The sequence below is a fragment of the Somniosus microcephalus genome, chromosome 21 (assembly GCF_052327205.1).
Source record: "Somniosus microcephalus isolate GS21.2 chromosome 21, FLI_Smic_1.0, whole genome shotgun sequence".
Taxonomy (NCBI): Eukaryota; Metazoa; Chordata; class Chondrichthyes; order Squaliformes; family Somniosidae; genus Somniosus; species Somniosus microcephalus.
In genome coordinates, this window is record NC_141007.1 from 54,306,502 (window position 1) to 54,332,773 (window position 26,272).

General features: G+C 43.5%; 1 protein-coding gene across 2 annotated transcripts in view; it reads right to left on the reverse strand.

Moving 5' to 3' along the window:
* The window catches only part of LOC147102809 (uncharacterized), a 96,329-nt gene extending 72,930 nt beyond the window's left edge, over nt 1-23,399 (reverse strand). The window contains exon 1 of one of the 2 annotated variants that reach the window (XR_015073119.1): nt 23,075-23,399. Coding sequence is in view for 1 of the 2 variants with exons in the window: in XM_085963644.1 (XP_085819770.1) it covers nt 23,075-23,109 (35 nt within the window). In the remaining variant the exon portion in view is untranslated. The remainder of the gene's footprint in view (nt 1-23,074) is intronic. The other variant, XM_085963644.1, reaches the window with a different exon arrangement.
* Nucleotides 23,400-26,272: the final 2,873 nt, after the last annotated feature.

The window sequence follows — 26,272 nt, forward strand, 5'->3', positions numbered from 1 at the left end:
GCGTCAGCTATACAGACAGCGCCGCGTTCAGAGTCAATACAATGGCTTCCCGTGGCAGTGGGAGCACGATGTCCCTCAGCCGCTCCGTCCTCCTCTTCACCGCGGCCTCCTCCTCACTGTTGCCGGCTCCACGTGTGGTGGCCTGCTTCTCCTGCTCTGGCCACCATGCCTGGCTCCCCTCCTCCCATCCGGACTGCGAGTTACCCGAAATGGAGCTGCCGGCCGACGTGCTGCAGCGTGTCGTGAGTCTGCTGCTGCTGCTCGTTGCGCTGCGCTCCTCTGCCCGACTCGCCGAACACATCGTCGGGATGTGAATGCTCCAATGCGGCCTCCTCTTCACCGTCGCCGGCTCCACACTCCACAGCCCGGGGCCTACTTCTCTCTCTTCACGGGTCGGCCTCTGGCCGCCATGCTCGGCTCCCCTCCTCCCAGTCGGAATTCCTTCCCGGCGAGGAGCTGCCGGCCGATGTGCTCCAGCGGGTCGGCTTGGCTGCTGCTGCTGCTCACCGCGCTGCGCTGCGCTGCCTCTGCCCGACTCGCCAAGCACCTCGCTCCGGTTGCGGGAGCGAGCGGTGAGAGCTGGCCGCCCGAAACAGGGAGAGCGATCTCAGCACCGGACCGTCACGGCCGCCATCTTGACGTTGCCTATATGCAACGTCACAGGTGATCAACTAGTATTAGCAAATTATTCCAGGATTTTATTAACATAATTGAAAATATGCCAGTTCATGCCTGCAATCTGACTTATTTTCATAACAACAGCTGGTATGAGTTCAGATTGGGTGATAACATAGTCATACACGGACTTGCGGTTCATCAAAAAAAAAAATCTCATTCCAACTTTTATCGCAGTTAAGTAAACAATTGAGTGAAAGGTAAAGAAAGCATAATATGGTGTGGAGCACACATCAGGTGAGCGTTGGCTAGGGTGTACGCTCCACCTGCCCGGTGCAGTCAGCAGGAGGCCTGAGCCATTCTTGTGGTCAGACCTCATTAATACATAATTGGCGAGCTTCCAGCATTAGCCACGCTTTCCATAGACAGCTCGCTGATTGGGAGGGTGGGAAATGTGGCGGATAGCCATTACATAAAGGAAGCCGGCTGCCTCTTAAAGGGGAGGTGCACTTTTCAATGGTTGTGAGTGGAATGCAATTTTCTGAAGCCGCTGGCAGCATGACTTCATCCAGGGCCCCGCCACACCCTCGTATGCAGCCATGGAGGTGCTCAGAGAGCAAGTGAGCAGAAGGAAGGAGGTCCTCTCTTCCTCCAGTGAACAACAAATGTCCAGACAAACATGTCCACTACAATGGAGAGAGATGGCAGAGCAAGTCAACGCCCCCAACATTGTTCCCAGGACCTGGAAAAATGTAATGACCTCACCGGGACTGCCAAGGTGAGACTCCCCGTCACATCTCTCTTACTCGCTACACAGCACTGCACGACACTACGTTAGCCCCAGCACTATCAATCTTTCCCTCCCCCCCACTCCCATGCTTCTCCTCCAATCACAACAGGACACTTTACTGTGCCTCCTTCTGCTTGAACTCATACCTTAAAGACCCATTACTTCCCTGAAACTACTTCCCCCTCTTGACCAGACTTGCAGCTTATTCCTATCATCATGCAAACTATGGTAAGCTGCTTTAGACATCTTCAAAACTCCTCAATGGGGCACACACTTCCACTCTTCTTCCTCAGAAGGGAGAATACAAGAACAGGAGGAGGTCCTGCCTCCATACACATTGCGACAACAATGGAGGAGGTGGCCATCAACACCATTGACAGTGAGAGGGCAGATGGTCAGGCTGGAGGCCACACACAGCAAGGTATCTCGGCATCTTCTCTTCCTTTTGTCTTTCTACTTAGCTTTCTCATACACTCAGCATGAAAACCTGACATTGTGCTCACCTGCTACTGCTTACCTTTACCATTATGTGTTAACCCTTGTACCTCTTCTCTTTCTTTAGGTCAATCTCGGGCATTCCAGAAACATGGAGTGAGAGGGAGAACCCTCCCAAAGTTGCACCATCACTTGCTCTCACTCTTCCAAATACCAGTATAGAAATTGGCACCCCACATGGTATAGATAGAGATAGAGGGGTCTGCACTGGGTGATTCACTGAGTCCATGTAAGGACGACCCAGGAAGCAGCTCACAGGATGGCATGCTCATATCCTAGCATGGCAGATGAGCACAGTGATGCAAACTTTGGGAACGCATCCTTTAAAGGAAAAATGCTTTCTGTGCACCAGCAATTTCTCAATGCACTAGACTACCTGCCAGGCAGCTTATAAACCATGTGGGATTGTGTGGAGGAGACTACTACCACTGTGTGGAGTTCTGGTGCATGGCATCCATACACTGCAGTCAACCATGTAGTGAGTGGTCACTTCAATGGACACTGTAATAGTAGTAGCATCTCGCAGGGATGCTTATACCAGGACCATGCAGGCTGTAGGCTCCACCATCTCATCCACCTTGGATAAGCTGGGAGACCAAATAAATATGGGCTTGAATTGGATCATGGATGTCCTAAAGTCTGCTTTCTCACAGATCAGTGGGAGTGCTGATCCGCATTCAACAGCAGGGGCAGTTGTGCAATGGGAAGGGAACATGTTGCCATCTTGCAAGCTAACAGCAGACCTGGACCCTCACCACAGCGGAACCAAAGCCCACGGCGGGACCAAAGCCCACGGCGGGGTCAGAAAGCCAGCTGGGTCAAAGTGCCCTAACAGCTGCCGAGTTGCGGCCTTCTCAGGCCTGATCTCCTGGCGATTGCGGACCACAGGCAGCTCAAGAGCCCTTGACTGAGCCATAGCAACCCTCCACCTCTGTTGCTGAAGCCACTGGGGAAGTACCTTGTGAAGCACTAGAGTAGATAGGACAGGCACTAGGAGCTCCCACCAGTGTGATAATTAGTGTTAGGCTTTTTTTATAAGGCTGTAAAATTATAATCCTTTTTGAAATCTTTGTGTGCAGAGATTGTTCCTGTAGTACCTGACGAAATGTTAGTTGACATGAATATCAATGTTAATTTGAGGGTGCAAGGATTGGGAGAGATATTGGGCGTGACTGTTAATGCAGGGGGGATTGGATTGTTCAGTTGAAGTGCTCTTCAATGAGCTATTGCCGAAGAGCTCTGGCTGCAAGTAAATGTTGAAGCCCTCCTGCTTCCTATATGTCATCAATGTCCTCTCCATCATCATGCGGAAGATCCTTGTCTAATGATGGCTCCATTGCAATGTAAACTTATGCAGCATACAACAAACCTCTATCATACGGGTTACTCTTTGTGGTCTGTATTGCAGAAAGTGACCATACCTGTCAGGCAGTGTAATCATTGTTTGAGACTCCAATGGTCTGCTCAATGAGGGCTCTAGTTAAGCCATGGATCTAATTGTAGTGCAGTTGAGCCACTGAGCATGGGTTCCTGAAAAAAGCTATTAGCCAAGGACTCTAATAGTCCCTGTCTTCAAACAGCCAGCTTCTCACTTGCTATGCAGGAGCAAAGAGTGGGGAATGAAGGATTGCTGCAATATAAATGCATCAGTCACCTGCTTAATGCAAGCATGAACTGCAGGCTGAATGATACTTATATCCCCTTTAGCAGCCTGGAAGGAGCCAGAGGCAAAGAGGTTCAGGACTGCAGTGGCCTTGGCTGCAATAGATTAGCTGTGGCAGTTTCTACAGGTCTTGTTACAGGAGGTGCCACAACTCCGTGACAGCCTCCCTGGAGAAGATTAGCTTCCTTATGCATTGCTTCCAAGGGGACTGCAGGTACGTTGTCCTGGGTCAATAAATTCTGTAGGGAGAGTAAGGATTCTATTTGTTCTCCATGCAGCTGCAAATCTAATTGCTCCTTCCTCCTCTGGCCAGAGTGGAATTGCCAGAAGGACCACCATGAAGAACAAAGTGTGTTGCCAGAAGTCCCTTAAGTGTTCAGAATGTTCGACAGCCAATTTGTAGTGGTCTACATAGCCAAAAATGCACAACAATACAAAACATCTCCCAAAACTCTCCAGCGCTTTACTTGAAAGCAGCTGAGGATCCATTTAAATACCATTGGAAATGGCCGGCTCCCAACTTGTACCGCCCATGGTTTGTGGGTAGGATGAGGAACTGGTGGTGTCATTGCAGACAAAGACAAAAATGGTCTTGAGGTCTTGACAACATAATTTGATGCTGATTAGCATACATTCATTAGGTCCCCGCCTGTTTCAGGCAGGAGCCACCTAAAATTCAGAACAGGCGGGCAACAAGCAGTAGGCTGGTAGGTCTATACACCACACGATTTTTATCTCGTCATCGCCCCATTTCTGGCCGTAAGGTGAAAATCACCCTCCAATGTAACAAAATCTAGAACAGTTTTTTGATTGGCAGTAGTATGAAGCCCAATGTTCCCCAGAAAATATTCAGTGGAAAACAAAGTTGTGTAGAATCTATCCTATGAGGGGTCAAATAATGATGTTTGTGAGTTATATAGGAGGTTCTCTTCACTAGTTCAATAATTCTACATTAATAAACTCCTGCAGGAGAAGGTCTACAAAATAGATCAGGACCAGGGTACATTGGGTCCCAGCCTGACATTGGGGATTCTGTTGGGCCTTGTAGGGGCTTGTGCCTCTGCCTACTCCTTACAAGGTAAGTAGTGGGGGTGGGGGAGGGGAGGAATTCCCTACATTGGGGATTGGGGTGGGGGGGGGGGGAATTCCCTACATCAGAAGTTCCCATGCAAATTCAACAAGAGGCCAAAAGGATGGCTCAGGAGAGCAGAGGATGTAGATGTAATACTTGCAACAGATACTACCCCACCCACCTGCCCCTTGAACCACCGTCTGCCCCACCTGTGACAGAGGCTGTAGGTCCTGCATTGGACTCATCAGTCACCTGCGAACTCATTTTTAATGTGGAAGCAAGTCATCCTCGGTTCCGAGGGACTGCCTAAGAAGAAGAGAAGACTACCCCAGGCAATGTGTGCATCTCAACAACGTCCGCTACCCGTGAGTTGAGAAGAACAATGAATGAGGAGGCTCAGGCTCAAAATTAGATCATGGTTGAAATGTGCGTGCTTGTCCAAGAAAATCTGAAGCAACAGTCATTCCTCCACAAATAACAACAGAGAATGCTGGAAAAACTCAGCAGGTCAGGCAACATCCGTGGAGAGAAATTTGCGTTGACGTTTCGGGTCGAACCCTTCTTCAAAACTGGAAAGAAAAGAAAATAGATCGAAGGCAGGGCTGCGATCGGACAAAAGAAGTGAAAGAAACAAAAGAAGTAAAAGAGCTAGACGAGATGGTAATAGGCTGAGATTAGGTGTAAAGTGTACTGGCAGGGCAAAAGATAGCTGCCAGGTGTGAGAGAGAAACAAAAGGAAAGGGGGGAGGGGGGGGAAAGGAGTGGAAAAATTACAAGAAAAAATGTGTAATAGGGGCCGAGGTTATGATCTGAAATTGTTGAACTCGATATTGAGTCCGGAAGGCTGCAGAGTGCCTAATCGGAAGATGAGGTGCTGTTCCTCGAGTTTACGTTGAGCTTCCGTGGAACAGTACAAGAGGCCAAGGACAGTGAGGTCCGAGTGGGAATGGAGCGGTGAATTAAAATGACAGGCGACCGGAAGCTCGGGGCACCCTTACGGACTGAACGGAGGTTCTTTTGCTTCTTTTGTTTCTTTCACTTCTTTTGTCCGATCGCAGCCCTGCCTTCTATCTATTTTCTTTTCTTTCCAGTTTTGAAGAAGGGTTCGACCTGAAACGTCAACTCAAATTTCTCTCCACGGATGTTGCCTGACCTGCTGAGTTTTTCCAGCATTTTCTGTTGTTATTTCGGATTTCCAACATCTGCAGTATTTTGCTATCGTACTAGTCATTCCTCCACGCTGCACTACTAGGACAATGATGAACTTCTGCCCTCTACCTTTACGCAAGGAACCTACCAGTCACCCATAGCAGCTACCTCAAGAGTCCACCACTTTATTCTAAATCTCTCCACTGAGGAGGTACCTTAAGTGGTGTATCACTACACACTCCTCCAAACTACAACTTAGCAGAAACAGCAGCAGACCGTAGCTTGGGAGACACAGAGCGAGAGTGTTTCATTGCCCTTTTTTTCCAGCCAGCTCTGCAGTTAAGCACTCTTATATTCTTTTGCACATAATTACAATTATGGAATTGCTGTTTGTCCTCTCTGTTTAGTTTTTGCTGTCCATTGTGTATGTATTGTTTGTTTGGCTTTTGAACAACTGACGTTTTCCTTTCTGCACAATAGAGACTGCAAGGTTTATTAAAAGTGAATTAATTTTATTCAGCTGTGCAATGCCACTGATGTAGATATTTAATGTGCTTTGCTGGTGAATTTGACTCCAGTGTGTCATTAACTTCTCTGCATTGGTTGTGCATGTGTCCTACTATGAAGTCTCTCATAGTTGAACGAGTAGCACTGATGAATGCTACATAACAACTGATGATCTATGGAGGATACAGAAGGCTCTCCACCTGTATCTGTGACGCACCCTGATGGACCTACATCCAAGGTTCATTGTTGCTGTAGTCATTGTGTGCTTCTATTTTCAGAAGCATTGCCTAATGTAACTTTAGCTGCTGAACTGAATGCCAATAGTAGAAGTAAAAAGAAAAAACTGCAAATGCTGGAAATCTAAAATAAAAAGAGAAATTACTGGTCCATCAGTACTGAGAAAAAAAAAGGTTTCCGATGTTCTGAGAAAGGGTTAACAGCCAAAATATTAATTAAGCTTTTCCCTTTTCAGATGCTGATGGAATTTCTGTGTCTTTTCCAGTATTTTCTGGTTTTATTTACAAGTGCCAACAGACTGCTTTTGTGCTACTCCACGTATGTCACATATGTGTGAGCATAGTACAGTGGACAGTCACGGGATACAAGAATTCCTCTGGAATGGTTGTCTAGAGCAATTCATGATTGTATATTCGAGTTTGGATACCAAAGCATTCATAGAAACAGTTGGAGCATTCATGAGAAATACGAGTATGTCTAATGAATGCTCCCACTGTATCTATTGCTTGCATAAATAATGCCTCAATTGCAGATAATTTGCAGATTGAAATGCAAAAAACAATGCTCCAATGCATCACTTATATAAGAGGTGTCAGTGAATGATTGAATGTGGAATTTTTCCACTGAGAATAACTAGACCACTTTACAGTATTATGTGTAAGGAGGCAATTAATGCCTGGTCAGAATCTGGGTGCTGGTCCAGTCTTCATTTGAAAGCGGGCCCACTAAGCTGTATTTACTGATAGAACTGAGTGGGGCACTCGTGATCCTGGACCCCTGTAGCAGTTGACATCTCATCAACAACTACTGTTGCTATCCCTTCTTCACTAATGCTCATCACCTCACTCTGTGCTTCCTGCTCATCATCAAAATCTAGGTCTCCTGCATGTCCATCTGTGCTGGTGCCTGCTTTAAGTGGGGTGGGGACCATATCATTGGTATGAGAGATGGCACATTATGAGTACGTAAGTGCCCTTCTCCATTTGGGTACTGTAATGTCATTGCGAACACCATTATGTGCTTTTCCACAATCAATGTTTATGGACACAATGATTTAACATATTGTGCAAATCATAGAATATATTATCAATATGGTACTAGTGCTGTCCTCTCTTCCAATCTCGACAGTGCCAGTAACTTCTAAACTCTCCCTCCTGAATAAATAAATTATTGTTTCTGCTGATTAAATGAGTTCCTTAAGGTATGGGGGTCCAAAACCAGTTGTAGATTGTGACCTCCTATTATGTGGTAGTTTTTATATAAAACTAAGAGCAGTGGCGTTTGAAAAATAGTGATATGGCCGACAGATTTCTTTCCTGCTGTACATTTTCTATTACGACCTGACATATATAATGTTATTTGCATAGCCCGGCTATTTTCACTTCTAATACCTTACTTGCTACACCCTTCCTAACATTTGTCTGATGTCAGGATATTATGTGCATATGTGTCCTTTGTGCATATGTGTCCTTTGTGCATATGTGTACTTTGTGCATATGTGTACTTTGTTGCTACTTTACAGTAGCACATAAGCCTTATCTTTGTACTCTTATTTGTATATCCTCTTTCAGAGTTCCTGCCAGGCCCTCTATTTTGTAGCGGTATTGGGGTAAATTTTCATCTTCGCTGCATGGGCAGTAATCTGAAATACATTAAATGAATACTGGGTGAGTTCTACCATGGGCGGGTGATCTGCTCCACCAAATTACTGTACAGATGATGAAGATGAATATTTACCCAATTGCGGACCGTGCCTGTCATGTCTTGTGCTTTTTTTGAGTACTTGGGGGCCATTCTTCCCCACCAAATGTGCATGCATTACTGCATTACTGATTTACTGTGCTTACTGGCACATCCAGAACCCTGTTAGTAAATCAGATTTTTCCTGCTGGAATTTAGACATTTTCTCCAATAATTTCACACTTCTGCTCTGGATGATAGTGGTTAAGTGGCGCGTTAGCTGCTCGAGAAGTGTTAAAGATTATTCTTGCAGATACATTGTGATTAGCTGGCACCGTTTTGTTGTCACTGATGAAATACCATTTTTTAGATATAATTTGCTTGAAAGCTCCACATTCCTACAACTTTGTTGGCCTTTAGTTGAAACTGGTGAAGAACATACTTTTTTTTCCAGAAGAGGGATGTTGATCCTGGTTTCGTATGTATTACAAAAATATCAATAAATTTTAACAGTGCTACCAAGTAGATAAGCCCTCTGTTCACTCACTGACGGGACCTGAATTTGAATACACTGCAAACTGATAAAAGTGTCATCTCTCTGCCAGCCTTAAGGGTCCTAAAGTGAAATGAATTTTAAGCAGTTTCAACCCACATCCTATTAGATGTGGATCTAAAGCCCAAAACTCATAACTCAACACAAATTGGCAATCTGGTTTAGAAAATCCACAAGAATAGTTAGCCTGGACATTGGAAAAGTTCATATTGGTGAATTAGTTATTTGCGATCCTTTGAGCAGGGCTCAAATCTGCATTTGTCAGATGTCCAAAGACCAATTTTGTTATTATTTTCTTGGGGTGGGTGGTAAGTAGGGACCCTTTAGAGTCACATTGCTTCCAAGGTGATATGCTTGATAATGGGAGATTGGAACTGAGTTGATCCTCTGTGGCAAACTTGGCAATCAGATATCTGAGCTAAACAGACCTGCAGTACTTCCTGACCCCGTTAATGATTAACCAACTAGTCCGCTCATTGATAAGATCTAAAGAAGTAAACTGTCATTGGGGGCTGGAATTCTTCCCACTCTCCTCCAGATAATGGCCCAATGGTAGGCTACTTCTCCTAATAGGACAACCACGGGAAGCTTTATTCTGGTGAGCTGAGTGATTTTAGCTGTTTTAAGTCCAGGAGTGCCCCACCCACACTAAGGTTCAATCTTTTCAAACTGTGTCTAGGCTTGGGTAAGTAGGGTAGGTCCCTACCAGTTTCTGCTGGACTGCTTCTGGAGTTATGTTGGGAGTGTCGTGAAACCTTCCAAAACAATTCCTGGCCATATTGTTTTACACTTAAGAAAAGTATATGGTGCTAAAGGCGATATTCTGTAATTATACTGATGCACTGTGAGACAGCACTTTCATAGGTAAACTCCCCTAATCTATTGCAGTGATCCAGTAGTTTAGCATTTATGGTACTGGACTAGATCCTTAGTTCCAATTCCACCATGGCAAATTGTAAAAAGTAAATCTGGTAATTTGTGGGCTAGTACCAGAATAATAACCATGAAAGGTTGCCAGCTGGTTCACTAACCTCCTTCACTTGATTCCAGTCCAGCTCTTAATGCCTAGTAAACCATTCAATTGTAAGTAATCACTATGAAGTTTATAAATTAAGAAAAAATTGGATGGACCTATTGGCAATAAAACATAAACAATTCCAGACCAGTTGACATGCACAGTCCTCCTCACTAACATCTGGGAACTGGTGTCCAATTTGGGAGACTAGTTAAATAACACATAGTCATACTCACAGAATCATATCTATCAGCCGATATCCCAGATTCCTCCATCACCATTGCTGTGTGTGTCCTCACCCACCAGAAGTGGGAAAATGGTGGTATACAGTCAGGAAAACCTTTGAGGGAAGCAAGGGCATAAAATGTACTCTGGGTGAAGGACTTCAATGTCCATCACCAAGAGTGGATCACTTGTACTGACCAAGTCTTGAAGGTGTTGAGGAACACAAGGAGGTAACCTACTTGACCTTGTGACCTACCTGTTGCATCCATGTCTGTCCACAATAGCATTGGTAGGACTAACAGGAGGAGAAGGTTCCATGAACGTCCCCATTCCCAGCCATAATGGAACTCAGCACGCAAGTGCAAGAGACAAGGCTGAAGTGTTTGCAAGTACCTTCAGTCAAAAGTGTCGCTTTGACAATACTACTCGGCCTCCTCCTGAGGTCCCCAAGTGTACAGCCAATTTAGTTTCTTCTACGTGACATTCAGAAGTGGCTAAGCACACTGGACACAGCAAAGGCTAAGGGCCCTGACAGCATCCCAGTTGTAGTGCTGAGCACCTGTGCACCAACCAGAGCTAGCTGCTTCCCTAGCTGAGCTATTCCAGTACAGCTATGACACTGACATCAACACAACAATGTAGAAGATTGCCCCAAGTATGTTTCAACCACAAAAACAGATTAAATTTAACCTGGCCAATTACCACCCTATCAGCCTCCTTTTCAATTGTCAGTAAAGTGATGGAAGTAGTCACAAATAGTGCATTGAATAGCACCAACTCACCAATAACCTGCTAACCAATGTTAATTTCAAGTTCTGCCAGAACCAGTCAGCTCAAAACTCACCACAGTTTCATACAGACATGGATGCAAGTGCTGAATGCCAGAAGAGAGATGACAGTACCTGTCCTTGACATCAAGGACAGCATTTGACCATGTACCAAGGAGCCCAAACAAAACTAGTGGTCAATGGGAAAATGCTTCAATGGCTGGAGTCATACCTGATACAAAGGAAGATAGTTGTCGTCATTAGAGACCAATCATCACAGCCCCAGGACATTGCTACTGGAGTTCTTCAGGTAACCATTTTCATAAATGGCCTTCCCTCTATCATAAAATCAGGAGTGGGACTGTTCCCTGAGGAGTCCACGGTGTTCAGCTCTATTTACAACTCTTCTGAGAATGGAGCAGCCCATGTCAGTCTACAGCAGGATGCAGACAACATTTAGGTTTAGGCTGACAAGTGTCAGGTATTTGCACCACATAAGTGCCAGGTAATGATCATCTTGAATGAGATAACATCCGTCATCTCCCCTGACCTTCAATGGCACTACCATTGCCGAGTTCTCCCATTGATATCTTGGGGGGGGGGGTTACCATTGTGTAGGCACTTAACTGGGCCAACCATATCAACACCATGGCTACAAGAGAAGGGCAGAGGCTAAAGCTGCAATGAGTGGCTCATCTCCTGACCCCTCTAAACACTTATAAGGCTCAAGTCAGGAGTGTGTGTGAGTCATCAAAGAGTGCTGTGAGTTTGGGTAAGTGTGAGAGTTCTTTAATTGTTATTTCTCTTTAAATCATTCTTGATAAGATTACTTAAGCAGTTTAAGTAAAGGGGAAAAGTTAAATATTTGGGATTCTGTTGGTTTAAGAAGAGTAAAACAAGGTTACACTACAGTAGGAGTAAATTGGCACAGCAGGCAGTGGAAACCAGTTTTCTAACCAGTCAGCAGGGGTGACTCATTTGGCTGTAAACAAACAAACAGTATAAAAAGACCAGTCCTAGTGCGAGCAAGCAGTGAGTGCGAGTCATCAAAGAGTGCTGTGAGCTTGGGTAAGTATGAGTTAGGGTAAGTGGGGTGTTAGGTGCTCTTTTCAAACTTTAACTCTGTGGGTTGTAGTTAATAAGGCCTTTCTGGTGCAGAGTGACTGTTGGTAAACCATTTAACTGGTGTAACTAGAGGGATTGATTTAATTTAAATCCAATTAATTAAAGGGGATACTAGCATCTAAAATCGGGCAGAGGGTGTCCATAACTAACAATAAAAAATTTAATTAATTACATAGAATGGAGCAGGTGATGTGTTACTGTTGCGAGATGTGGGAGCCGGTGAACCCCATTGAGGCTCACGGTGATTACGTCTGTGACATGTGTCTGCTGCTACAGGAACTCCAGCTCCGTGTTGATGAGCTGGAGTCTGAGCTTCAGACGCTGCGACACATCAGGGAGGGGGAGAAGTACCTGGACTCTGTGTATCAGGAGGTGGTCACACCTATGAAGTTAATTAATTCAGATGTAGCCCATGGTCAGGGACAGGACGGTGTGACTACGAGTGAGGCAGGTACGGGGATCCAGGAGGTAGAGCTGGAGGAGCCGCAGCCCTTGCTCTTGTCCAACAGGTTCGAGGTTCTTACTCCCTGTGGGGACAGGAGCAGGGACTGCAGGGAGGATGAGCAACCTGGCCACAGCACCGTGGAACGGGGGGCCATTCAAGAGGGGGGAGTAAATAGAAATGTTGTAGTGGTAGGGGATAGTATTATTAGGGGGATAGATAGAGTTCTCTGCAGCCGAGAGCGAGAGTCCCGTAGGCTGTGTTGCCTACCCGGTGCCAGGGTTAAGGACATCTCCTCTGGGCTGGAAAGAAACTTGCAGTGGGAGGGGGTGGATCCAGTTGTCGTGGTCCATGTTGGTACAAACAACGTAGATAGGACTAGGAAGCCAGTTCTGTTAAAGGAGTATGAGCAGCTAGGGGTCAAATTAAAAAACAGAACCTCAAGGGTAATAATCTCGCCACGAGCGAATTTGGCTAGGACAAATAAAATTAGAGAGTTAAATGCGTGGCTCAAAGACTGGTGTGGGAGAAATGGGTTTTGCTTCCTGGGACACTGGCACCAGTACTGGGGCAGGAGGGAGCTGTTCCGTTGGGACGGGCTTCACTTGGCCAGTGCTGGGACTGGAGTCCTGGCGGATCATATAACTAGGGCTGTAGAGAGGGCTTTAAACTAACGAGTGGGGGGGAGGTTCCTAGAGAGCAAATAATAAAAATGACAACAGAGAAGGTCATAGACTTAGGTAGCAGTGGGGAAATTAAAAACCAGAGCATGTCAGGAAGGGGCAGAAGGTATGGAGTAAAAGGTAAAGTAATCAAAAGGGCAAAAGCAGGAACTAAGCATCACAAAACATATTTGAAAGTTCTCTATCTGAATGCACGTAGCATTCGTAACAAAATAGACGAGTTAATGGCACAAATAACTACATATGGGTATGATCTTGTGGCCATTACAGAAACATGGCTGCAGGGTGACAATGCCTGGGAATTAAACATACCAGGTTATTTAACGATCAGGAAGGACAGGCAGGAAGGAAGGGGGGTGGGGTGGCTATGTTAATAAAGGAAGGAATCACTGTAATACAGAGAAATGATATTGGGTCAAAAGATCAGGATAATGAAACAGTTTGGGTGGAGGTAAGGAATAATAAGGGGAAAAAAACACGAGTGGGTGTAGTCTATAGGCCTCCGAACAGTTGCAACTCTGTTGGACGGAGTATCAATCAGGAAATAGTTGAGGCTTGTAATAAGGGAACATCTATAATTATGGGGGATTTTAACTATCATATTAATTGGACAAATCAAATTGGGCAGGGCTGCCTTGAGGATGAGTTCATTGAGTGTATTAGGGATGGGTTTCTTGAGCAGTATGTAACTGAACCGACCAGGGGGCAAGCAACCTTAGATCTGGTCCTGTGTAATGAGACAGGATTAATTAAAAATGTCCTAGTAAAGGATCCCCTTGGAATGAGCGACCATAACATGGTTGAATTCCATATTCAATTAGAGGGTGAGAAGGTTGGATCTCAAACAAGTGTGCTAAGCTTGAATAAAGGAGACTATGAAGGTATGAGAGCGGAATTGAGGAGAGTGGATTGGGAAAATAGATTAAAGGGTAAGACGATACATGATCAGTGGTGTACATTTAAAGAGTTATTTTACAACTTCCAAAAAATATATATTCCACTGAGAAGAAAAGGGTGTAAAAGAAAAGACAGCCATCCGTGGCTAAGTAAAGAAATTAAGGATAGTATTCAACTAAAAACAAGGGCATATAAGGTAGCCAAATCTAGTGGGAGGATAGAGGATTGGGAAAACTTTAAAAGACAGCAAAAAATAACAAAAAGATTGATTAAGAAAGGGAAGATAGATTATGAAAGTAAATTAGCAAAAAATATAAAAACAGATAGTAAGAGTTTTTATAGTTATATAAAAAGAAAAAGGGTGGCTAAAGTAAATGTTGGTCCCTTAGAGGATGAGACCAGGAAATTAATGGTGGGAAATATGGAGATGGCAAAAACACTGAATGAATATTTTACATCAGTCTTTACAGTAGAAGACACTAAGAATATCCCAACACTGGACAAACAGGGGGCTATAGCGGGGGAGGAGCTAAACACGATCAAAATCACTAAGGAAGTGGTACTCGGTAAAATAATGGGACTCAAGGCGAATAAATCACCTGGACCTGATGGCTTACATCCTAGGGTCTTGAGGGAAGTGGCGGTAGGGATTGTGGATGCATTGGTAATAATTTTCCAAAACTCCCTGGACTCAGCAAAGGTCCCGGCAGACTGGAAAACTGCTAATGTAACACCCTTATTTAAAAAGGGCAGTAGACAGAAGGCTGGAAACTATAGACCGGTTAGCCTAACATCTGTGGTAGGTAAAATTTTGGAGTCCATTATTAAGGAGACAGTAACAGGACATTTGGATAATCATAATTTAATAGGACAAAGTCAGCATGGTTTTATGAAGGGGAAGTCATGTTTGACAAATTTGCTGGAGTTCTTTGAGGAAGTAACATATAGGGTGGATAAAGGGGAACCAGTGGACGTAGTGTATTTAGACTTCCAAAAGGCATTTGACAAGGTGCCACACAAAAGATTATTGCTTAAGATAAAAAATCACGGGATTGGGGGTAATATTCTGGCATGGATAGAGGATTGGCTATCTAACAGAAGGCAGAGAGTTGGGATAAATGGTTCATTCTCAGACTGGCAATCAGTAACTAGTGGTGTTCCGCAGGGGTCAGTGCTGGGTCCCCAACTCTTTACAATCTATATTAACGATTTGGAGGAGGGGACCGAGTGTAACATATCAAAGTTTGCAGATGATACTAAGATGGGAGGGAAAGTAGTGAGTGAGGAGGACATAAAAAACCTGCAAGGGGACATAGACAGGTTAAGTAAGTGGGCAGAGATTTGGCAGATGGAATACAATACTGGAAAGTGTGAGGTTATGCACTTTGGCAGGAAAAATCGTAGAGCAAGTTATTATCTTAATGGCAAGAAACTGGAAAGTACTGAAGTACAAAGGGATCTGGGGGTCCTGGTGCACGAAACTCAAAAGGTTAGTATGCAGGTGCAGCAAGTGATTAAGAAGGCCAATGGAATGTTGGCTTTCATTGCTAGGGGGATAGAATATAAAAATAGGGAGATATTGCTTCAGTTGTACAAGGTATTGGTGAGACCGCACCTGGAATACTGCATACAGTTTTGGTGTCCATACTTAAGAAAAGACATACTTGCTCTCGAGTCAGTACAAAGAAGGTTCACTCGGTTAATCCCGGGGATGAGGGGATGGACATATGAGGAGAGGTTGAGTAGATTGGGACTCTACTCATTGGAGTTCAGAAGAATGAGAGGCGATCTTATTGAAACATATAAGATTGTGAGGGGGTTGGATCGGGTGGATGCGGGGAGGATGTTCCCGATGATGGGTGAAACTAGAACTAGGGGGCATAGTCTTAGAATAAGGGGCTGCTCTTTCAAAACTGAGATGAGGAGGAACTACTTCACTCAGAGGGTGGTAGGTCCATGGAATATGCTGCCCCAAAAAGCTGTAGAAGCTACATCATTACATACATTTAAAACAGAAATAGACAGTTTCCTAGAAGTAAAGGGAATTAAGGGTTACGGGGAGCGGGCAGGAATTTGGACATGAGTCTAGGTTCGGATCGGACATGGCCCTGTGGGTAGTGGAGCGGGCCCAGGGGCCGTGTAGCCTGGTCCTGCTCCTATTTCGTGTGTCTAATTCTGTTAGATTCGGGAGATGGTTCTGTGATAGTAGATTGGCGGTTCGGATCAGATCAGCCATGATCTTATTGAATGGCGGAGCAGGCTCAAGGGGCCGATTGGCCTACTCCTGCTCCTATTTCTTATGTTCTTATGTGATGGAATACTTGCCACTTGCTTGGATGGATGCAGATGCACTAACACCATTCAGGACAGAGCAATTTGCTTCATTGACACCCCTACTATTGGACTCAATATCCACTCTCTTCATCCTCAGCACACTGTGACTGAGGTATATACAATCTACATGTCATACTGCAGCAAGCTTACTTCATCAGGAACTCATAAAATCAAAGAAAGTTACAGCACGGAAGGAGGCCATTTCGGCCCATCGTGTCCACACCGGCCAACAAAGAACAATCCAGCCTAATCCCACTTCCCAGCTCTTGGTCCATAGCCCTGCAGGTTACAGCATCCCAAGTGCAATTCCAAGTACTTTTAAAATGTGGTTAGGGTTCCTGCCTCTACCACCCTTTCAGGCAGTGAGTTCCAGACACCCACAACCCTCTGGGTGAAGAAATTTCCCCTCAAATCCCCTCTAAAGCTTCCATCAATTACTTTTAATCTGTGCCCCCTGGTTTTTGACCCCTCTGCTAAGGGAAATAGGTCCTTTCTATCCACTTTATCTAGGCCCCTCATAATTGTATACACCTCAATAAGGTCTTCCCTCAGCCTCCTCTGTTCCAAGGAAAGCAAACCCAGCCTATCCAGTCTTTCCTGCAATCTTTACCACTTTGAAGGACTAGCAGCAATGTTGTGCAAACTCCATTATCTCCAAGCTCCCTTCCAAGTCAGTCATCATCCTGACTTGGACAGTTTTTCATCATCTCTGTGTCAAAATCCTGAAACTTCCAACTGCTGTTGGGTTGTGGCAGTGTCATCACCACAGGACTATAGCAGCTTAAGGAGAAGGCCCACCTCCACCTTCCCAGGGCAACTATGGATGGACAATAAATGCGGCCTTGCCAGCCCTTCCTGCAGCCCAAGAAAAAATAAACAATAAACAAAATGGAAATGGGGACAGCATGAATAAACTCAAAGTCAACCTAACTCAAATACAGTGATGTTGGATCACACCATATCTTCATTTCTATTACAGTGGTTGAATCATTACATGTTGATCTCCTCCATGTCCCACGATGGGCTATGAAAATCTTGCTCCTTTCAGTTCTTCAAAGAAGCGATTTCTTCATATCTCATAATTCCAACTAACAACTGCCACCTCTTACCTTTGACAGTTTTAGCCTTAGTCCTTCTTTATCTGTTGACACTACTCGTCTCACCGTCTCATCTGACCATAAATGGAACTCACGCATTTCTGTTGCTAGATCAGCCTCCAAAATGCTTCATTTTCTCTTTCATGCCAAACACGTATTTTCCCTTCAACAGTTCAGCTCTCTGTAAAGCCCAAATCCATCCACAACTCAAATACTGTTGCTATATCTGGGGAGGTTCTTCAAGCACTTACACTTCAGGACAGGATAAAATTAAAAGATTGACATCCTATAAACAATCCCCTGTTCCCTTCTAGTTTCAAACATTTCTCTCTCCTTGCAACCTTTGTTGTCTTTGTTTTGTTGACAGTACTATGATCAGTGCTCCTCTGAACATTCCTCTCTTGCTTCTCCTAAACTCCAAATATGCTGTTCCACACATTCTTCCTTGTTTCTTCATCCTCACTGTGTTGAAATCAAGAGTCATCACAAAGTCTTGTAACTTCCCAGGAACTCAAACCATAGACCTTGATGTAAGAAAACTACTAGGCACTTGGTCTAAGCGTTAAACAAAGCTTTAATCAACTGTTTTACAACATGGAAGTCCAGTTGTGTCCTTCACTAGTTCCTGTTAAAGAATGTTCCGAGCAAGCTGGGCCCATGCCCGAGTATTTATACTCTCCCTGGACAGTGCCACCAGCAGGCCGCCCAGTGTTATTTCATAAGTCATTTCCACATGAATGACAAGATTCATGTCAGACCTCATGAAGCTCCCTCAGACTTTCCTTTTTCCTACAATACTCAGGCTTTTAAAATCCAAGCAATCAAATCTCTGAAGAGCATTATAAACATATATTTTCTCCAAAGACGATAAAGAAATTGTTAAAACCATTATTAAAGGACATTTTCTTCAAGGAGTTTATTCCTTTCCCAAATAATGCATTGGTAGCTCCAGTAATGTCCCTTCCAGTTTAAAAGCACGGATAGGGGAGTAACTATAATTATGCTGCCAGTTTGTGCAGTCTAAATTGTTAATTTAGCAATTGTCTTTGTTTAGTAGAATCAAAGATGGCAGATGAAATGTGACTTTGACACAATTTTTACGATAAAGATGTAACATGAAGATCCTACTTTGGAAATTTTCCAAAAGTGTACATCCACAACATTTTAATAATTAAGACTGCGGTTTGTAAACAGAATTTCTGAATTGCAAAGAAAATAATTTCTTGATTATGCAAACAGTGCCTTTAACGTATCTTGGAAGCAAGGAAAGCACCTCTGTTCTCCATTGATTCCTACTAAGAAGGCATTGTATGAGGTCCCCCAATGGTCTAGTGGCTAAAGGTACTGCCTCTTGCGCCCAGGCCTGGGCTAATGTGCTGGCTTGGCTCAGTTGGAAGCGCACTCATCTCTGTCAGAAAGTCATGGTTTCAAGCCCCACTCCAAGATCTTGAGTACATAATCTAAACTGACACTTCAGTGCAGTATGGAGGGAGTGTTGCATTGTCAGATTGCCATCTTTCAGATGAAATGTTAAACAGAGGTCCTGTCTGGCTCTTCAGATATAAAAGTTCCCATAGCACTATTTGAAGAAGAGCAGGGGAGTTCTCCACATGTCCTGAAAAAACATTCCTCCCTCAATCAACACCACTGAAACAGATTAACTGGTCAGTTTGTGGGACCTTGCTGTGTGCAAATTGGCTACTGCATTTCTCTACATTTCAAATTAATTCATTAGCTGCAAAGTGTTTTGGGATGTCCTGTAGATATTAAAGGCAGAAAGGCAAGTTCTTTCTTCTTATTGAATAGCCTGCCACTAAAAGGTATTCAAAAGTAGCCAATGGTGACTGGACCATTTATCCCTCTCTCCCTTCATGTAATATCTGGCCTCTGCTTTGTCACAACAGACACTGGACGCTTATCATTGGAAAACTCATCATGTGGGAAATCCCATTTATGAATTTGAAACTTACCATCTGTGATGCAGCATGTGCTGAATCACCAAGTCACCCAACAGGATCCTTCTTCTTAATTACTCTAGTGTACTGACAAAAGAGTGCCTCTTATTTAGTTTTTAAACATGTTTAGAAAATTCACCTACTGGGCAAAACTGTCACGTGGTATTTCACACAATCTTTCTTGTGGTGTGCCAATAGAACGACTGAAATAAGCATTTTGAACAACAAAGCATGATCTGAGGTGAAATTTACCTATCTGGGTAATCTGCTGTCAGACAAAAATGACATACACAAAAATTCGCTATTACATTTAATTTGCGCCTAGAGTGGAATGCCTTCTGGAAACACTTTTCCAGTACCATGTTGTTCAAATCTTAACCAAAATGCCTGTACTGTCATCTCACATCGCAACTGCCAATATATTGCTTTCATTGCTTTGACGCGGTCTCAGTTTGAGATATAGTGCATAAGATATATCTTGGCAATGTTGTGGAAAGACCACATACGAAATAAAGACCTGTTGTGTAAACATAGTACGTTGCCAGTGACAGTGCTGTTTACAATCATTTGGGCACATATGGCTGCTGCCCCTAAATAGTCTTCCTGCAACAGTCTCACAATATCAAGACATTGGTGCTGTTGGATGATCTACATACTGATACCCATCAATTTGGTTTCTAGACACTGGCAAGGATGATCTGTGAGTAGTAGGATTGGTGTTCAATGACAAGAAGGCACTAACCTAAGTTAGAAGGCATCAGAGAACTTGCGGGAACCACAATGCGGTCTCCTCTACATTGGGGAGACCAAACGCAGATTGGGTGACCGCTTTGCGGAACACCTCTGTTCAGTCCGTAAGGGTGACCCCAAGCTGCCGGTTGCCTGTCATTTTAATTCACCGCTCCATTCCCACTCGGACCTCACCGTCCTCGGCCTCTTGCATTGTTCCACGGAAGCTCAACGTAAACTCGAGGAACAGCACCTCATCTTCCGATTAGGCACTTTGCAGCCTTCCGGACTCAATATCGAGTTCAACAATTTCAGATCATAACCTCGGCCCCTATTACATTTTTACTAATATTTTTTTTTCCACCCCTTGTTTTGGGTTTTCCCTTCTCCCCCCTTTCCTTTTTTTTTCTCTCTCCCACATGGCAGCTGTCTCTCATTCTGCCAGAACATTTCACACCTAATCTGAGCCGTCTTTTGTCTCCACTGTCCTATCACCATCTCGTCTGGTTTTGAATACCTCTTAATGTCTCTTCACTTCTTTTGTTCTATCGCAGCCCTGCCTTTGATCTATTTCATTTCCTTTCCAGTTTTGAAAAAGGGTTCACCCGAAACGTCGACTCTAATTTCTCTCCACGGATGTTGCCTGGCCTGCTGAGTTTTTCCAGCATTTTCTGTTGTTATATCAGAGAACTGCTGTTGTGAAGGCTGCCTGTCCCACTTGGCCAAACTGGGAAGAGACTCACTGATACCATTACAGACTGTAAAAATAAAAAAATTTCATACAGATACATTGTGACCTTATACTCCATGGCTAAGTTAACTGTAACATTAACGTTACTCCAGAGTAAGAGCTAATGCAAAAATATGTATTTGCGGTCTATTTTGTACTAATGATAGATCTCAGACTTTGTTTTCTTATTTATTGTTCAAAGTTCTGTCACAGGTTTAACCCAGCAGATACTTGTGAACCAGTGATATGAAAAATTATTTCAGTTGCTAGTCACTCAAACTGTTAATGAAGAGACAGAAAAATACAATGGGACTTTAAGACAAAAAGAAATTAACTGAGAGCTTAAGGCTGCATATACATAATCAAAGAGCTTTAAAAGTTCTAGGGTCATTTGTTTTTCTTATTATGGCAATATGATAGTTTAATGACTCCTACAGAGAATTAAATAAGCGGAGTAGTTTCTCACATAATTGTGAGTGATACATAGCTAAAGTTGAAAAAATGAATTTATCCTGTCTTCTTTGTGAATTGCTAATGAATTAGATTGGAATATCACATTCTGCAAACACAAATCAAACAACCAAATATAACAGATGATGGAGAGAAGATATTATTCCAGAAAGGGTGGGCAATTTCACCATAAAAGAATAAATGTTCAAATTGATTTGTTTCCTTTTGAGAAAAAGTTATATGAGGAATCAATATGTTTGCAAATAAAAAAAAAAATTGTTTATGGTTGGCTATGAAAATTAGATGATGCATTTAAAGGATTACTTCAAGAAGAAGTTAATAAAGGCGTTATCCTAGATTATTCCTAGTACTGTAAAACATCTTCATTTTTTTTTCTATTTTATAAATACCATTGGGTCTCAACCAAATTGAAGTTGCCAGTTCCCAAATGGAGAAAGGCTGAGTGCTGAGGCCGAACAGTATCAGCACCCCATCTCTCTCTATATTCAGTGGAGACACTGGCTAGCAGTTGCATACATTAAACAGTCCATTTGCAGCATAATTTCCCCAAGATTGGGATTCTCACTATGTTCAGAAAAATTGTCCTCAACATTATGGCAGTTGAAAATTGATAAAATGCACTGGGGGTGTATTCTGATACAGCCACCAATGTCGTGTCGCTGTGCTCCAAACCTCCGGGGACCTTGAACATTGATGGTAGCAGTTCCAATGACCAACTGATGGAGGCGATGGAGAAAGTAAACTATTGCCAAGCAATATTAATATGAATAATCAATAACCCAACAAAAAATGAAGACCTGGTTTCAAACGAAATATATACACTCTGTGATAAACCTATTAGATAAAGCTGTGTGGAACATTTCTGTGAAGTGTTTCTTTTACCTTAAATAAGGGCATGGTTTAAATATTCAGGCTAGCCTGAATCTCCTTGGCCTGTTCTGAAATTTCAGTGGTCGATGACATCACCTGGATGACGCCATACATCAACAGCAGAGTGACGTCATTCCAGGGGGGCTCCCAGAGCGACGTCACTCTTTTCCCAGGGCTGTGACCTCGGCAGAAAGTTCAGGACAATAAAATCCTGCCTGGGAGTTCTCGTACTGGGCGGGGAATCAGAGGAAGAATGAACGAAATAGCGCGCAGGGCTCTGTCCTAAATAGATCAATGCGGGACCGGTTGTTACAGCGGAACATAATCGGGACATTAAATCAAAAAAAGCAAACAGATGAGCTTTAGAAAGTAAACCACAATCAGAATAATCCTTGGCGTGTGTCAATTTCTTTTTAATCTGTAGTTTCTTTGTAAAAAGGCCCTCGTGTTGGGGGAGGGTCACTAGTTCCTGGTTCAGTGGCGAGTGGTGCTTTTATCGCAGTTGTGAATATTGGGAACCCAACAATGGCCGAGTTTAGGAAGTTGGGAGAATTGCAGCTTCTCTTCGGATCAGAGAATTAGGAATTTTTTTTTTTTTACATTCTCCGCCCCCACTCCCCCAAAAAATACCAACAACAACATTGTGGCGGAGGCGCCGGTGTTTGAAACAAAGGGAGCGGGGGCTGCCGAACCAAAGCGGGGATACTAGAACTGGGGAAAAGCGGAGCAGGATCTGGAAAAGAGATTAGATTTCGCTTCTCTCTCATCAATTTTATGGTTAATGTCAAGCGGCTCCATTGTGGGAGAAGAGGCACGTCAGCTAAGCCATAAATTGGTGAGCAGAGTGGCAGCGCAGAGAGCATCTGTTTGACCGAGTTCATTCCCTCTCACACTGTACGGAGGCAGGTAGAGTCCTGTCTGAACATCATCTATCAGCAAAACAGAGTCAACCCGGGACAAAATACAAACCTACCAGATATTTACAGCGGGAGTTTCTCTAGGAAACATTCTCGATCTGCCGCCTGCGCCGTCTCGGTATGTTCTTTTGGGGGTTTTTTTTGAGGTGGGGGGAGGCAGTGCTTTTTTTCCCCGTCGGCTGTTTATAAATAAACACGACAATGTATGGGAGGGAGAAAATAATCAGCAGTGAAACGGCCCACCATGTTATAAAACATCTGAACACCGTTTAAAGGATCAGATGCTCTAAAATCATTGACCACACGGTCTCCTAATAACATGCAATATAAGCTTATCATTACAGTACTTGCAATGGGCTCGCCTTTTACTCTGCAAAGGAATGTGGGGTTACCCATTCCTTTTATCTTCAAAAATAACTCCCCCCCCCCCCCCAATTCAAAGTGTCCAACCTATAGTGCAACATGCACACGCATTTGAAACCCTAATGAAAGGGACAAGGATATGGGTTTAGATTTCCTGGAAATCTAGAAAAAGAAATGTGCAATTTGGATTTTGAATCAATTATATATTTCCTACATAATGGGTTTATTTTTGTTTCCGTTCGAAATGTTAGGGAGTATAGTGTGGGTGAGAGCGGCGGAGCCCCGGATTCTTGCTTTGGATTGTGATAAGTGCCCTTATTACTTAATTTAAACTTCAGATTCCGAGATCAATTTTTTTTGTACTTTAAAAAGACGTGCCAAATGTTAATTGGTGGAAATCTGAACTAAATGCGCGAGTTTTCATTTATTGATGGTTTTGCTGTGCTAATTTGAAAGGATTATTTCGCCTGTGATATATATTTTTTAATTATTGTTCCTTGCGTTTCCATTACTGTCGGGACGTGTTGATGCATCGGGAATCAAGGCAAATGAACCCGTAATAAATAGCTACCGAACAAAACGCCTGGTGATATATATATTTTTAAAAAATCTTATGCCGGCGAAAATGTAGTTAATGAAATTCCCACAATTAGGTCACATTTATGACAAAGTCCAGCAGTGTGTGCGTGTGTTTTTTTTTGCTCAGGTTCTATCCGTAGTTCTCACCCGGTACTGTGCATTTCTCCAATGTCATTCATTGCCTGTTTGGGTATATCCTATTATTTTTTTTTAAAAAGTGTAAAAAAGCTGACAGGGCTTCAGTTGCAGGATTACAAATACATTGCCAATTAGATCTTGTTTTGCAGGCTTAAAGCAAATAGATTAAACTCTTTGGGGCTGCAGTACATTTAGAACCTCAAAAGTCTTTTGTTTTTTAATCAAATTATAGCAGAAATTCGAGTATTTTCTTTGGCGATGAACAGATAGTAGGTCGGTTGGCATGGGGGAAGTGAAACCATGCAGAACGCTATAATCCCTTCTCTATCTGCCGAGTCCCTGTTTTTTTAAATAAAAAAAGGTTCACATTGGTGAATAAAACGCAACCTTGATTGTAGGCACATTACGGAGAAAGGGGGTCGGGTTGTAAAAGCAGAACATCTTTACTCTTTTCTTTTATTTATTTTATTGCTTATTGTGTCTTAAACAACAAAAGAGGAAGAAAAAGCGCTTGAAAGGGGAACCCCGCGGTTGGGGAACTGTTTGTGATGGGGGTTGGGTGTAATCAGCTATCATCTTATTGTATTCTACTGACTGAAGGCTTAGGTTGCTAATTATCTCCTTAAAATGCAGGGGGAAAAACACACTAAAACAAAACAAGAAAGCTTGCTAGGCAATGGAGGTTGATTTTATTTTAGCGCCTTTGTGGGAACTAATAAAAAGCGGCATTGCCATCTGTAGGAAATCGGATTCGGACTACCCATGGCTCCTAATCTATGGAAGCAGTTTAGCATTAAGTAAACCTGTATAAATAAAATATGTGTGATAGATTTCATCTTAGTGCCATTACAGTTTGGAAAAATAATGATCATTGCAACACGTGCAGGGGTTCCCCAGCATACTGTTGTTACAGGTTATATCAAATCCGCGTTTAACATTGGTATCGAGGTATTTGTGTGTTTAACAGAGTCAAGTCTGTACGTGTGTCTGTGTGTGTATTTTAAGTTTTTATTCCAGTTCTGCCGTGTCGATATGATGTGGGCGAGTTCTCCTGCGAGTTGCCGGCTCGGCGCACACTCAGAGCGGGGGGGGGGGGGGGGGGAAGAGTCTGCAGCGACTCTGGGATCAGCCTGGAACGCCACAAACAAGCGCTGTCAGCTTACAGGGCCGCTCCGTGAGATCAAACATCACGAGGATCTACTTATATTGTAAATCAGAGTGTTATTCGATTGTAAACAGGGGCTGCATTTGTGCCATTTTTACATTCGCTGCTTTGCAATTCATTTCATGTCCGCGATCCACTCTGCAAAAAGCATTCTTGTCTCTTTAAAATAGATGGCAAAAAAAAAATTAAATCCGGCCCATCAGCACTATCCCCAGAAATGGTGAAATATAGCACATGAACTAAGACAGTGAGGTTGCAAAGATGTTGCTCTTTGTTTCACGTTTCAATGTGTGCAAGCGTTTATCGGATAGAGACACACACACATATATATCAATATATATATATAGAGAACAAATTGTGTATATCGTTGACATTTTTTCTCTTCACTTTAGGAGAAAAAGGTTAAATAGTAATACTTTGCAAAGGAATGAGTTTTCATTCGGGCAAATAGTTCCGTAGATGCACGGGTTCCTCTCTCCTCGCAGACCCCAAAGAACACACGTCCCCCCCCCCCCCCCCCCAATTTGGCTGTGTCACATCATGTTGAATAAAAAAAACCTTAGCCCTTTTAGTACAGAAAACGAAGTGGGCATTGCCATTACAGCCTTGCCCCCAGCTTCTCCGGTTTGGTTGCTGCAATCTCTCTCTCGCTCTTAGGGTTCTCTGCCTGCTCTGTCGTTTTTTCCCCCTCTCTTGTCTTTTTTCTGTCTCTATCTCCTTCCTATTTCTCTCTCTCGCTCTCACTCTAATTTACTCTGTAAAATAAACGCCCTTTTACTTTGATAAATTGCAGATTTCTAGCCACAGCCTCCACATCTTCCGATTGATAAGATCTGAAACCGAAAGTACATCCACACAGCTCGGCGCCCGGCGAGTTCAGGTTCCCCGTCCGTTCCACAGATTTATACCCTGTCACGGAGTTTCAGTGTCTGATGGGTGGTATATTCCTAAAATAAACTGAAACCCCATCAAGTGATTTTACAATTGCCTGGAAAGTATCGGTCCTGGA